The sequence below is a fragment of the Nannospalax galili genome, unplaced genomic scaffold, assembly GCF_000622305.1.
Source record: "Nannospalax galili isolate Female #2095 unplaced genomic scaffold, S.galili_v1.0 scaffold674, whole genome shotgun sequence".
Taxonomy (NCBI): domain Eukaryota; kingdom Metazoa; phylum Chordata; class Mammalia; order Rodentia; family Spalacidae; genus Nannospalax; species Nannospalax galili.
In genome coordinates, this window is record NW_008335202.1 from 450310 (window position 1) to 465504 (window position 15195).

A 15195-nucleotide genomic window follows, 5' to 3' on the forward strand; every position below is an offset into this window, starting at 1 on the left:
CTCCTAGGACCCTGCTCATATGAACCTTCAGCAGTGGTGTCAGCATGTACAAGACCCATGAAAACGCAAGCAGACAAAACCCCAGCATAGAACTGTGGAAATGGACAGCAGACTCCAACCTTAGCTGAGGAAATATTGGCAGCTAATTACTGCTGGGTGAGGAATTGCTGATCTCCCTAAAGCGAGGGACTCTGAGATAGGCTGACTACACCTCAGTAGATGAAATTGAACTGACGAGTGTCTGGGGACACTAACTTGACTCAATAGGCCTTAACACAAATTACAGAATGTATGGATTCCAGTGTGTTGGGGGGGGTGCTATGGGAAGGTGCCACTGGGGAAGGGAGTATAAAGATGATTAAGATTGATTGAGATGTTCTGTATGAAATACACAAAAATTCAATATAAAAATTTTTTTTAAAAGATAATACATTCTCTATCTCTCTTTTTCTCTCTCTTGCTTTTTTTCTTTTTTGTGTCAGGGTCTCTCTCCCCGTAGTCCCAGCTGGCCTGGAAGTCCCTATGAACCAGACTGGTCTTGATCTCACAGAGGTCCACCTGCCTCTGCCTCCTGAGTGCTGGGATTAAAGACATGCACCACCATGCTTGACTAAAAGCTAATGCATTCTCTTGATTAAATCAAAGGTAATACATTTAAAATTCTAATAACTGAAATATTTTAAAAACAAGTCTATATGTAACAACAGTTTGCAAAACAGGAAATTACGTTCAACACATAAAAATGTAATGGTATTAGGAAGCTATTTTGAATAAAATGAAAGTTTGGGCTCTGATATTTAGGCTTCAAGAAATAAAAGGAAACAAGCAATTTCTTCTATCAATATGTTTTTTGAAAACTATAGCTTTATTGAGACTTATGTGCTACTGTAAAATTTGAAATGTATTTTAGTCTTTTTAGTACATTCATAGAGTTGTGCAACATCTGCACAATCTCACTTCAGAATATTTTCATCCTCTGCAAGGAGGCCCATTAGCTTTCATTTCCTTTCACTTCTTTTCCCAAGCCCCTGGCAACCCCACAACGACGCTCTCTGTTTTTATGGGCTTATATATTATGGAACAATAATAACTGTGGGGTTTTTTGTGACTGGCTTCTTTTAAATTTTATTTATTTTTGAGACAGGGTCTCATGTATCCTAGGCTAGCCCCAAACTCACTGTATAGTCAAAGATGACTTTTGACTTTCTGATTCTCCTGTCTGTACATCCTGGTCACTGAGGTTACAGGTGTGCACCACCATGCCTGATTTATTCGATGTTGGGGATTGAACTCAGGTCTTCATCTCTACTGGGAAAGCCCTTCAGCAACTGATCTATAGCCCTAGCCCTGGGGTTCTTTTAATTAACGTATCATCAATGTCTATCTAGCTTGTGACTGTGTGTGCATATATCTTTCTTTGTTGCTGAGTAGTAACCCACTGCATCTATATGCTACATTTCGGCTTGTCCATCTGTTTCTACTTTTTGTATGTTAAGTATAGTGCTGTCATGAGCATTCAGGTACAAGCCTTCATGTGAATTTTTCCAGCTTTCTTTTTTCAAATTTTTTTTTACTTATTATTTTTATTTTATGTACGTGTATGTGTATATTGCCTGCATGTAGGTAAGTGCACCCATGTCATGTAATGCCCACGAAGGTCAGAAGAGGCTGTTAGATCCCCTGGAACTGGAGTTACAGACAATTGTTAGCTGCCACGTGGGTCCTGGGATTCAAACCTGGGTCTTCTGCAAGAACAACCAGTGTTCTTAACCACTGAGCCATCTCTCCAGCCCCAAATTTAACTTTTAAATGCTGATATTCTTTTATTTTTAATTTGAATAAAATAAATAAAACATTAGGATCTAAAAGGCCAGGCTTGGGATTTTGAAGCCTGCAGTGTCCTTCTGAAACCAACAGAGGGAGATCATTGTCTTTCATCCTGAAGGAAATGACATATAGAGAAAAGCTACTTTGAAAAGACCGGCTCTAGAGAGGTAATTCATTCTAATTGTCTTTTTAACACTTTGGTCCATGAAGTTTTGTAGTTTTCTAAACCTCCTTTATAATTTGGGCTTCTTAAATACTTCTGATTTTAAAAATACATACTTATTATATAATAAATCTTTAAAGGTATATATATATATATATTTGTTTTTTATTATATTTGTTTTTTATATTTACTGTCTTTTTTCTTTTCTTTTTCTCCCTGTAGCCCCAGCTGGCCTGGATTCTCTATGGAGACCAGGCTGGCCTCAAACTCACAGAGATCCGCCTGCCTCTACCTCCCGAGTGCTGGGACTACAGGATTGAGCTACCACACTTGGCTCACAAAGGGATTCAATTTCATCAGTTATCTAGAGCACTCTGTATTGCCCCATGAGTGAGTGAATTTCCTCTTTTAACCAATGTTTTAATACATGGAAGATTTTCGATACTGAGGTATCCAATAAGCATTAAAGTATATAATGGTCGAATGTGAAAACAGAAGAATAGAGTTAAATACTTTATTCTCTAGTAGGTCCCTTGGACTGTCTGGAATTTTCCCTTTGCTGAAATGGTTTACACTAGCAATAAATTAGATGTTTCTGCTGGGTAACATTTACCTTTTCACAAAGTCATAAAACAAACAAACAAACAAACAAACAAACAAAAAACCAAGCAACACTCTTCCCATGGCTCTAGAGGTAAGATTTCTACTAGATGTCACTCTCCTGTTTTCCACAGTCTGCACTCTGCATTCCCTGTTGCCTTCCTTCATTTTTCTCGAATGCTAACTCTATGGAAATTGCACTGTGAACACAACAGGGAACCACACAGGGAAACTTTAACCACTGACAACTGGCCATAAAATAAACTTGATTGCTTGATTTCTAGAATCTGTCCAAAATAAAATGTTCTAGATTAACAGTTTTGGAAATTAAAAGAATACAATAAAATGTCATGATGTCACCTGTCTTGTTCCCTGTCATAAAGTGTCATTAATACCTTAGTTTTCTTAATTGGGGTATCTGAACCAGAACAAGGAAAGAAAATTAGACACGGTATTACTTACTCTTAAGAAAAATGGAAATTTCTTCCCATAAAATCCAACTCTGAAGAACTCAGGTTCCAGGCGCTGCTGGTCCATGATTTTGTCATACAAAGAGGCTTCCATCATCTAGGAAAGCATGGGGGAAGTTCGGAGTATTCTACCTCACCTCTCAGACATATCAGTACAAGCGTATGCGTCTACATACAGGTGAACTTCATTTAATTCAACTTGCAGAAAATGAAATTTGATCCCCCTTTTAATACTTGAAGGCAAGAATCAGCAAACTAATTTTACAATTATTCAGAAAGTAACCATTTCAATGGTCTCCATCACACCACTCAACTTGCTGGGCCACAGGCTGAAGTTTGCTGACTCCTGTTTCCAGGATCAAGTTTATTACCACATGTTATTACTGGTACAAACTACTTCTACACAAAAATCAAATGTTTACTTTATAATAGAAATAGGAGAAACAGACATTAATATGAAAATTTAGAAGTCAAATCTTTCTGGAGAATTCTTACGCCAGGTGTACTCACCTGTGGTTTTGCCTCTGCCCTACATGTGGTAATTCAAGACTCAGGACATGTGGGAGGAACAATCTTGCATAGGCCGGACAAGGGTAAACCAATCAACCAACTAAACCAAAGGAGTCATATAGCACAAAGTGCTGTCTGGGCTGAAAGCACTTAAGTGTGTCTTTGACCATATTCAAACTAGGAAGCAAATAAAGCTTGTGGCTTCTTTGATGTAGTATTATCATCCCAGGGGCTTCCAGAGAAAGACAAATATTGCACTTGAAGACTCCCTCTCCCTCAGTAACAGCACCCCAAAGAGCAGTTGGTATGAAGTGTAATGCTTTGGATTTCTAAAAATCTTCCTGACTATGGCACCCAAGGGCTCTCACTGGTAAACACTGTAACCTCACTTCTGTCACAGGGACAAGCTGCCAAGAAGAACAGCAATGTGTTTATATGAAGCTGCGGGGCCTGCCAGAGTCAGCACGATGAACTAGAGTTAAAATCAGACTTTTCTTGTTGTTTTCATGCTAGGAGAAGTACTGATAACCTTCTGACATGAAGGACTATGCCAAAGGTACAGAATCAGTTCCCACAAGGTGACTCAGCTACTGTGGTGGCTTAATAAGGGATTCTGGAAGCTGTTGAAGGGTTATGCTAGCATGTCTGAAATGGGGACCTCAAAATTGAAAGGCAACACCATAATATTTTTTAATATATATGAGCTGATGAACCTGTCTTAGAAACCCAGAAGAACCTCAGCACTCATCAGGACCTTGTGCATTACAACATGACACAAAATGTTCACAACACCTAGGACTAAGGATTTGTAGGACAGGGACTTGTGTGAACTTAAAAGCAAAGAGATGCAAACTAATGACTCAGGAATACAGAATGATAAACTCTTTGAGCATTTGTACTAACACTTTAATTTGGGTTTAGTGAAACATTTCTGAAGGTAAAGAGAGTTGATACAGAGTTTGGCTCTAATTTATTTTAAAATGAGCCAGTGAACCACTTCTATTATTTTGTTTTGCAGATCATGGTGACAAGAACTGTATAATGGTTACAGAAATTTGTGTGCAGTTGGGAAGCTCTTCAAACAGCATAGAGATTTTCTACAATAACTTAAAATATTAATCCTGGATTAGATTGTGCATTTCATATGTGGGGTTTTAGAAACAGATCAAGGGCTCCCTATATGCATATTAATCAAAAGCATTACACAGATGACTTTGTTATTTCTCTGTATAAGGGTATGTTTTAAAGAAAATATAATTTTAAAAGGGTTTCTATAAGGCCTATCAAGATGATGACCAACTTGGTTTCATACAGCCACGTTGGAAAATTGATTGAAAAGGGGTGCTACACCTAATGAGTACTTTACCCTCATCTTGCTCAGGTTCCTGTAGTCATAGTAATTCTCATACTGCTCTGCAATCTTCCGGCACAAGATGATGCCATTCTCCCAACACTGTGGACAGAGAGCAATGTAAATGGAAGCATTCACCATACTGAACAGTCAGGCTCACTTCCATCCAACAGTCAGGACATGACTGTGTGGATCAAAAAGCCTTCCACTAATCTTACAACATACCCCGAATAATATCACTGCCATTTTAAGCAAGAAAACACCATCAAATAACATGTGACAATTCCTCCTAAAAGTCCTTAACATATGATACAGAAACAATATTTTCTCTGTTGTGTCACAATCACCTTCTTGAAACAACTGCAGAAACAATGGCAAACAATGGCCCTGTAGATGTGTATACACATTCTCTCAGTTCTTAGGAGGGAATTATCACTGACCCCTAAGGTCCAATTATACAAGCCTGGTGTCATGGATTTCCTACTCAGCTCACTTGCACTTGCAAATTGTGTGGGTCATTAGACTCTGGTTAGAACAGCTTGTTACTCTCAGAAGAAATGTGAAATTTTCTCTGTCTGGCATAGCTTTCAGCAAAGTTTTTTCCTTAAAAGAACAGGCAGTCAATAATTTTTTGGCTTTAGGGCCATACAGTTTTTGTCGGAATTATTCATTTTGTCTATTGTAGCATGAAATAAGTTGAGAGTCATAAGTGAGTATGACTATATTCTAATGAGAATATGTGGACAAAAGCAGATTTCATATGGTTTGCACTTGCCACTAAGTATTATTAGTCTTTTAATTTCTTTCAACCATTTAAATACATAAAAGTCATGTGTAGCCTGTAGGCTGTAGAGAAAGAGGTGGTGGCCCATTTGCCCTGTGGCTCATGGTTTATAATCCTGATGTAGTACAAATTCCTGGGAATGGGCCAATACATGAGATTTTGAAATAGCTTACTGTACAGGTGAAATTTTTATATCAGGAGGACACAAAGACTTGTGTCTCTGGTATTAATGTAAAGCTGTATTATTTTGGTTAGACAAGTAATAAAGGACAGGAGAGAAGCAATTTCTCTGCATCAAAATGTTAGTCATATCCAATTATGCTCTAAAAAGAAATGACAGCCACTTGCTGTCTTTTAACTTTCTGCTTAACCTTTGCAATTTGGAAGAGATATTTAAAGCAAGAGTTCACATCAAATAAACACTGGTGCTCTGATTCACAATCTTTTAAAAGAGAATTGCAAGCCCTTGAAGAAGGACAAGAAGTAGAGTGATTTCTAAATTGCATTAGGTCAGTGAGAGTTTTTCCAGCACTCTAAACATTTCTAAATACATGAAGGGCTGCTACAAACTTCCTCAACAAATCCAGTTTCTTTCATTTTACCTAAAAAGAAAAGTTGAATGGGTAAGACTGCATTCCAGTTTGGGAGCAAGTGAGGGGTATATTTTTTCAAAGAATAATATGGCCATATGCTATAGCACATGAATGTTTGCATTTTCCCTAAATTCTTTTATTGAAGTCCTAACTCCTAAGGTAATGATATTAGGAGAGAGGACTCCTTAGGAGTTGATTAGGTCATGAAGGACTTAGTGCCCTTATAGAAGTTCCCCTGAGCCAAGCACTCTTCCTTTACGTGAGGGCATGGGAAAGAGACGCCATCTATGAGGAAGTAGGCTTCAGCACAGAGAATCCTTGAGGTTTTGACCTTAGACTTTTTCACCCCCAAAACAGTGACAATACGTCTCTGTGGTTTGTAAGTCACTATGTGTATATTTACTCTATTTTAGATATTTATTCTGTGTATTACAGAGCACATGTAGCAGTCATAGGACAAACTGTGGGAGTTGGTTCTCTCCTTCTACCATATAGAGCAAGATGATCAAACTCGGTTATCAAGCTTGGCAGCAGGTGCCTTTACCCACTGAGCAGTCTTTTCAGCCTGTCTATGTATTTAAGTACAGCAGCTACAGTGGGATAAAACAGTGTCAGTACCTCAAGATTCATGGTAGTCAAAGGCTGATGAAGAGTTTGGGCATGTGGGAATTTCCCAGAGTCCTCATTAAAACCCCAGATTCCCCAGGCCATTGCCAGTCCTACTTAATCAGAATGTCTGGGGCAGGGCTTGGAAACCGCATTTCAACAAGCTCTCAAGTGTTTCTAATGCACACTAAAGTGTGAGGATCCTGCTTGAGGAGAATTAAAAAGGAAGAACATGGGTGGGCAGTGCTACTTACTTTGCCTCTGTCAAAGTTCTGGATGATGGTGAGGTGCAGGTGCTCTTTGCGCTGCCATTCTGTTTGCATGGGGTAGGTCAGGAATTCCCTGAGGGGCCGATCAGACCATTCTAGCAGCTCATCATACAACAGGAGGGTATATGCAGCCTCTGCACATCAAGGGGGAGGACGAGTCAAGACCCCAAATCATGTCATTGCAAGGACTGCTTCCACAGACTTAAGAAAATATTTTTTTCTGAATTTTGGAATGTAGTAGAAACATCTCCAGAATATATGCAACAGCAAGTTAATCAACAGTGACTTCCCTTGATGGACTCATCAGAAAGCTGGATTTAATTTTTCAGTTTCTCTCTTCTGTTTTTAGTTCTCCTTGACACAGTCTCCACATGTTCTGGGCATAACAAACATGTTCAAAGATGTCATGCTATAGGCAGTTCAAAGATGCAGCAGGACATGCCTTGCTTGCAAGGACAATTCATAAGTAAGTATCTTGGAGATTAGGAGACCTTGGAAAGGGCATGTTTAGAAAACTATCTGGGCAGGCAGATCTCTGTGAGTTCAAGGTCAGCCTGGCCTACATAGTGAGTTCCAGGCCAGCTGGAGCTACAGGGAGACTGTCCCCCACAAAAGAAGAAGAAGAAGAAGAAGAAGGAGGAGGAGGAGGAGGAGGAGGAGGAGGAGGAGGAGGAGGAGGAGGAGGAGGAGGAGGAGGAGAAAAGAAGGAAGAAGAAGAGGAAGAAGGAAGAAGAAGGAAGAAGAAGAGGAAGAAGAAGGAAGAAGGAAGAAGGAAGAAGAAGAGGAAGAGGAAGAGGAAGAAGAAGAGGACTTACCTAACTATTTAAGAAACTAATTAACTAATATACCTAGATTGTTTTAGATAATAAAGGGCTGAAAACTTGAATCTGTACATGGGAGGGTGATTCAGAATGCAGCCAGAATTTAGAAGTGGCAAAGAAGTCAGAGAGAGCTGAGTGAAGACAAAAAGCAAAGGCAAACCAAACCCCTGCATCAGAGTAGAGGATGGTAATGGTGAAAGTGTTAGATGTGGCCTGTCTAAGAAAGGGAGAAAAGGAGGGAGGGGGGAGGGAGGGAGGGAAGGAGAGGATAGATATGCTGTATGTTGGCTTTATAATAAGACCCTGTCGGTTGGCCCCACAAATTTCAGTAAGATCACTGAAACCACCACATGGTTGGTATGACTGGATTTCCTGTAGAAACAGGCAAAGGAGTGATTTTTCTGTTCACACAGGAGAAATGATATCTTGGGGCTTAAGTACACCTAGCAGAGAGGCAGTGTTGAACATAACAGTTGCCATTCTGTAGGTTGCTTCTTTTCCTGACTCATACTTATGGTGAAATAGATCAATGGTAGGAACCAGAATTCACTGTCATTGATGAAGGACTACAATAATTTTTCTCTAAAACTGCACTGCAACAGCCAACTCATTTTCCAAATGGAATGAAATTGACCACCTCTTACATTATTAATCCATTTAACTACCATACATATGTATTTTAAAAGCTGTAATAGTAACTTTAAATACAGTATCAATATATGGATTTTTTTCCCTTCATTTATTGGCCTTAAGGTAACTTGCGTATCAAGTCTTAAGGTATTGGGCTAAGTTCTATGGTAATACTATGATTCGACCATCTCTACATATTCATACACAAAACAGTGAAATAAGAAAAGCCTAGGTCCCTGTCACTTTGCTTTTGCCTTGTAAGTATAGAAGCCCCATGAGACATAGCCGCTAGCCTTTTCCCTCTTCAATTACCTTTAGGGAGTATCAATCTTCTGGCATCAATTATTTTTTCAGTGGTAATTATAATCCATCATCAATCACTTATTCTCTTCTTTACTCAGTGCACTGCTACCAGTATGATTTTCTTCAGCACACCTGATCATGTTGCACCCCTGATCAAAACCTGACGATCATTCTCAGTGGCTAAAACAATACGTTAGACTTCCTAAGAGAGAGGGCTGCTAATCACCTGCTTGCTCCCAATATCTCCCTCCACATAGTTCAAGTAAAAACAGAGCTAGCGTTTTTGCTTTTAAGAAGCTTTCATAGCTGAATGGCTTCCAGCCTTCTAGTTGGAGCCCTTGGGTTCCAGCATCAGTTAATGAGGAATGAAGTGAGATGCATCTTGGTCCACAGGCAGTCAGGTACAAGAAAGCTGTCCATAGGGACAGCCCTTTGATGCCCTTTGTTGCGTTGGTACTGTTGACCTTTTTCTTACAGGGATTAAATATGAAATAGACACAGAGAATTCACTAAGGGTATCAGTAAATGGGTGGCTATGGAAAAAGAAGAAATGCTATACTAGAGGTTTCCATGGCAGACTGGTCTGGTTATACAAGAATTATAATAAGCAGATCATCAGAACTGTGCTACAATCAGAAGTGTCTTCTAGTTTTCTCCAAGGCTTCCCGAGATGAATCTTTATGCTTAATTTTCTGTTTTTATAGTAAGTACTACACATCTAAGAAAACCCATGTGAATCTGTTTCCTCTTCAACAGCTTTCTTTGCTCCTGTCCTCTAAACCAACTATGGCTCCCTTCCTGGACCATGATGATCCCATAGTCTGTCCTACAAGTCTTCTCCCAACAGCTGCAAGTAACTCTTGTTTATCTTAACGACCTTCTTCAGGAGCTATTTTTCTTGTCTATTTTTCTTGTCTTTTCTGTCTCCTGAGCACTTGAAAGTTTCCTAGAGAGTGATTGATCTAGTCTCAGGATTAAAAAGATTGAGGATTGCCCTTCTTACAGAGGCCCACGGGGAATGACTGAAGGGCCTGAAGAGTCAAAGAAAGAGAGCAGGATGGTGGTTGCTGGGGCAGGAGGAAAGGGGGACTAGTGATTAATGGGCAAGGAGTTTTGTTGGGGAAGATGAAAACAGTTCTGGGGGTAGATAATGGTTGTGTACATAATGCCACTAAACTGTGCACTTCAAAACGGTTATGGAAGTAAAGCATATGTGATACATATTTTCCCACAAGTTTAAAAAAGTAATAGAGATTTCTAGCCCCTCTACCACTTTCCCAGGCTGAGAAAGTCTGAGAAAACAAGAAGGGACCAGCAAGTGGCCAGAGGAAGCTAAGTGACTGCTGGTGCCACAGAGACCTATGGAGGTTAATCACAACTGCTTTAGAGTCTGATTTGGGAAAGTGATGACGCCCAGCTGAGGAGAGTATGTATGTTAGGACACTGCTGAAAGAGTCTGTTATATGAAAGCATATGTACCTTTGAGGTGTGAGCAATATGATCCACCAGTGAGCCTCATTTTTAACAACGTGAAGTTGCGCAGGTTTCAGTGAACTGTTTGATGTTTATCTTTCCATTCCTTAGGAGGTGACATACATTGAGTAGGGAAGAGCTCCAAGAGACCACCTTTTAAGTGCTTATAATTCTAAAGAAATGTATTGCTACACCATTAACCACAGGTCATTCCATTATATTGACAAGAGTACAGCAAAAATATCAATATGCAAAAAAATTAATAGTGATAACACAAAAGAATGGAAATGAACTAGGAATGGAAGGCACTATTATAGAAGACTCGAGAAAGGTTAAATCATTTCAACAGAGAGAAAGGTTTCCTTGTCTATTTCATTTTCATCACGGACACATACAAAAATGAGAACATAAGTGAGAAAAGGAAAAAGTCAGGGTGGGAGAGATGGTTCATCAGGGAAAGGAACTTAATGTCCAAGTCTGGTGATCCAAGTTCAATCCTTGGACTCATGCCTCAACCCATGTTAAGGTGGAAGAAAGAACTAAAAGTCTTCTGACTTCCACAAGGGTGTGGCACGTATGACTAGATACACACATCACACATACACGATAATAAATAAATAGATAATAAAATGTTATATAGGAAAAACACTCATTACTTATGACTTGAGGGAACAAACTTCAAATGAGTAAATAAGGAAAAGAAGGCCCATCTCTGCAATCTCAGAAAAATGTGGACATTATTCTAGAAAGCAAGAATGGGTCTGTGCATAGCTAGAATAGTTTGTTCTTAGTCCTCACTCTCAATTCTTATCTTATGGTTTTTAAAGTAAAATAAGTCTACTATACTAGGTTGTTCCCTTAATGATTCAGGAGTTATCAATACTGATGAAGAATCTGCACACTGTGTTAAGACTGAGTTGATGAGTTCATTCATCAGTCATGCATTCATTTGGGCCTCACATTCTTAGACTGTCTTAGAAAAACTGAGAAGACAAAGAACAAGAAAGCATTGTCTCTGTCCTGAAAGAACTCATCCTTTAACTGAAAACCATGTCTACATACTGACATACACACACGTATAATACATACAGCATATATTATGTTAATTATAACTAATAATAAAAATAATGGGCTAGCTGGGCATGGTGGCACACTGCTTTAATCCCAGAACTTGGGAGGCAGAGGCAGGTGGATCTCTGTGAGTTCAAGGACAGCTTGGTCTACATAGCAAGCTCTAGGCCAGCTGGAGCTACAGGGGGACCCTGTCTCAAAAAGACCAAAAAAAATTAATAATAATGGGTAAGTGCTATAAAACTAGAATGGGGGGCTATGGGGGGCAGCACTGGAGAGACGGCTCAGCAATTTGGAGCACTTCCTGCTCTTTTGAGTTCACTTCTCAGCACTCATATCAGGGGGTTCACAACTGCCTGTAATTCCTGCTCCAAAGGATCTGTTCTCTTCTGGCCTGAGAAGTACCTATACACACGTAACATACACACACACACACACACACACACATATATAAATCTTAAAAAAATAGAATAGGGATGAAAGAGATGGACAGATCAACAGAGTTCATAGGTAAAGAACAGCAGATGTGGAGTTGGTGAGGGAAACAGAAAGGAAAGAATCCTGGAGCAGTGAACACTTTTAGAAAAGATGATGAGGTTCCAATCTGTCCATGTAGCTACTATGATCTCAGCAGACCATCAGAGAATGCCAGGTTCTGGTCTCCCCATTGGCATAGGGGCTGAGAACACAGGGCACTGTCTGAGAGAACCTGGATCCTGCCTCCACATAGTGCTTATCTGAAGCCATCAGTTCCCTCCAAAATAAAACCTGAGAGAACCTGAAACCTGTACCAACCAGCTTTACATAACCAACAAGGAAAGGACCTAGGCACCCCGATAATACAAACAAAAGCATATGTCAACTTAATTCTCATATCAGAATCATAAACAACAAAAGAAATTCACATGCCAAAATCACAACAAAAGAATAATAAAATGGAAAGCCAAAGCACTAGGTCCCCACCAAACTCTACCAGTCCTGTAGAAGAGTTCTACAAGGAGAACCCCCTAGAGAAAACCCAGGACACTGAATTTAAAAGAACAGTTATAAACATGATCAAGGGATTCAACAAATTTAAAGAACACATGAACATGGGGCTGGAGAGATGGTTCAAGGGTTAAGAACACTGACTGTTCATGCAGAAAACCCAGGTTCGAATCTCAACACCCACATGGCAGCTAACAACTGTCTGTAACTCCAGTTCTAGGGATCCGACAGCCTCTTCTGTCCTCCGCAGGCATTGCATGACAAGGGTGCACTTACCTACATGCAGGCAATACATGCATACACATAAAATAAAAATAATAAATATGGGACTGGAGAGATGGCTCAGTGGTTAAGAGCACTGACTGCTCTTGCAGAGGATCTGAGTTTGATTCCCAACATCCACATGGCGGCTACGAACCGTCCTTAACTCCAGTTCCAGGGGAATCCGAAGCCATCTTCTGATCTCCATGGCATTGCATGACTCTGGTGCACTCACATACATTCAGGCAATACACTCATACACATAAAATAAAAAACTTCTGAATGAATTCACAAAAGAGACAGAAACACCGAAGAAAACTCAGGCAGAAATGAAGAACTAAGTGGAAAACTCAATAAGCCAACTTGAAACAACAGGGGAAAGCCTCACCACTAGAATGAATGAAATGGAAAACAGAATACAACACTGGAGGATAAAGTTGAAGAATTGGACCACTCAAGCAAAGAATTAAAAAGAAAAAACACAAACACAGTAATGGAATATGCAAGAGATGTGGGACACCATGAAAAGACCAAATCTACAGATCATAGGAATAGAGGAAGGAGAAGAATTTCAGGTTAATGGTATTAATCAGATTTTAAACAGAATTGTAGAAGAGAATTTTCTGAAATTAAGGAAAGACATCCCCATACAAATACAGGAAGCACACAGAACACCAAACAAACAGGATCAGAAAAGAAACTCCCTATGACATATCATAGTAGAAACACTAAGTGTACAGAACAAAGAGAGAATACTGAAAGCAGCAAAAGAAAAACAAATCACATACAAAGGAAAGCCCATCAGAATTACAGCTGACTTATCAATGCAAACTATGAAAGCCAGAAGAGCCTGGACCAAGGTATTTCCAGTTCTACATGACAATAGATGCCAGCCCAGAATACTTTACCCAGGAAAAATGTCTATTTTAGTTGAGGGGGGAAGAAAAATCTTCCATGACACAAATAGCCTGAAAGAATACATATCCATAAAACCAGCCCTTCAAAGAATACTTGGAGCAATACAGAGAGCAGAGAGAGAAACAACTATACCCCAGGGGCAATGAACGAAAATAAACAAAGATAATATCTAGGAAATACAAAATTAGAGAACACAAACAGCAATCAAAATGATGGCAACCAATACACATCCTTCAATAATAACCTTAAATATCAATGGACTAAACACCCCAGTCAAAAGACACAGGCCAAGTGAATGCAGGCTAAGTGAATGGATTAAGAAACAAAATCCAACTCTTTGCTGTCTGCAAGAAATCCATCTCACCTTCAAGGACAGGAACTACATTAAAGTGAAAGGATGGAAAAGTTTTTATGCTTCATGTTAATTAGTAGAGCTGATAAACATTACCATTGAAATCTACCCGATGACTCTATAGACATACTCAAGTGCCGAGGATCAAAATGCAACCGATTATGACTAGTAATAATCAGGTACATACAGATTAGAGATGCATGTGCCAACATCTCAGTGTTATGAGCAAAAATAATGAGTCTTTCTGTAAGAAACTATATTTTAAAATGAAACAGAGATCTTTTTGAAAGGCTAAAAACTCATTCAATTTTATGTCTTACGGGGTTTATACTGAGTACAATATTGTATAACTGTATTAATTCAACAGTGAACCTAAAAATTTTATAGCCACTTTTGAAAGAGATGTATCTTTGCTCTGGAAACTGTTATTGAGTATGTTAAAGCTCTAATGAAATGATTCTTCTAAAAAATAATATATATATATTTAAAAAAGGATGGAAAAGAATATTCCAAGCAAACGACAAGCAGGAAACAAGTAGGGGTTGCAATTCTAATATCTGTCAAAATAGACTTCAAATTAGTTTTACTAATCAGAAGAGATAAGGAGGGTCACTTCATTCTGATCAAAGGAACAATTAATCAAGAATATATTACAATCCTTAACATATATGTACCAAACTCTGATGCACCAAAATTCATAAGAACAACACTACAGGACTTTAAGACACAGATTAACTCCACCTCAGTAATAGTAGGGGACTTCAATACCCCACTGTCTCCATTAGACAGATCAACTGGACAAGGAATAAACAGAGAGATGTCTGAATTAAATGATAACATACATGAAATGGACCTAACAGACATCTTTCAAATATTTCACCCAAGCACCAAAGAATATACTTTCTACTCAGCACCCCATGGAACTTTTTCAAAAATCGACCACATACAGGGTCACAAAACAAACCACAACAAATACAAAAAAAATTGAAATAATTCCATGCATTCTATCAGAACACAATGCAATAAAACTCAGAATCAACACTGGACAAAGCCCTAGTCACTACACAAACTCAGGGCGATTGAACAACACACTCCTAAACAATGAGTGGGTCAAAGGAGAAATTAAGAAAGAAATAAAAGAATTCCCAGAATTCAATGACAAGGACAGTACAACACAGTATAACCACTGGGACACTTTACAAGCAG

General features: G+C 39.1%; 1 protein-coding gene across 4 annotated transcripts in view; it reads right to left on the reverse strand.

Moving 5' to 3' along the window:
- Dock4 (dedicator of cytokinesis 4) overlaps positions 1 to 15195 on the reverse strand; it is a 492219-nt gene that overhangs the window by 37227 nt on the left and 439797 nt on the right. For all 4 annotated transcript variants that reach the window (XM_029561952.1, XM_017797318.2, XM_008829790.3 and 1 more), the window contains 3 exons: positions 7159 to 7307; positions 4937 to 5023; positions 3053 to 3157 (listed from right to left, as the gene is read on the reverse strand). In XM_029561952.1, the coding sequence (XP_029417812.1) occupies positions 3053 to 3157; positions 4937 to 5023; positions 7159 to 7307 (341 nt within the window). The remainder of the gene's footprint in view (positions 1 to 3052; positions 3158 to 4936; positions 5024 to 7158; positions 7308 to 15195) is intronic.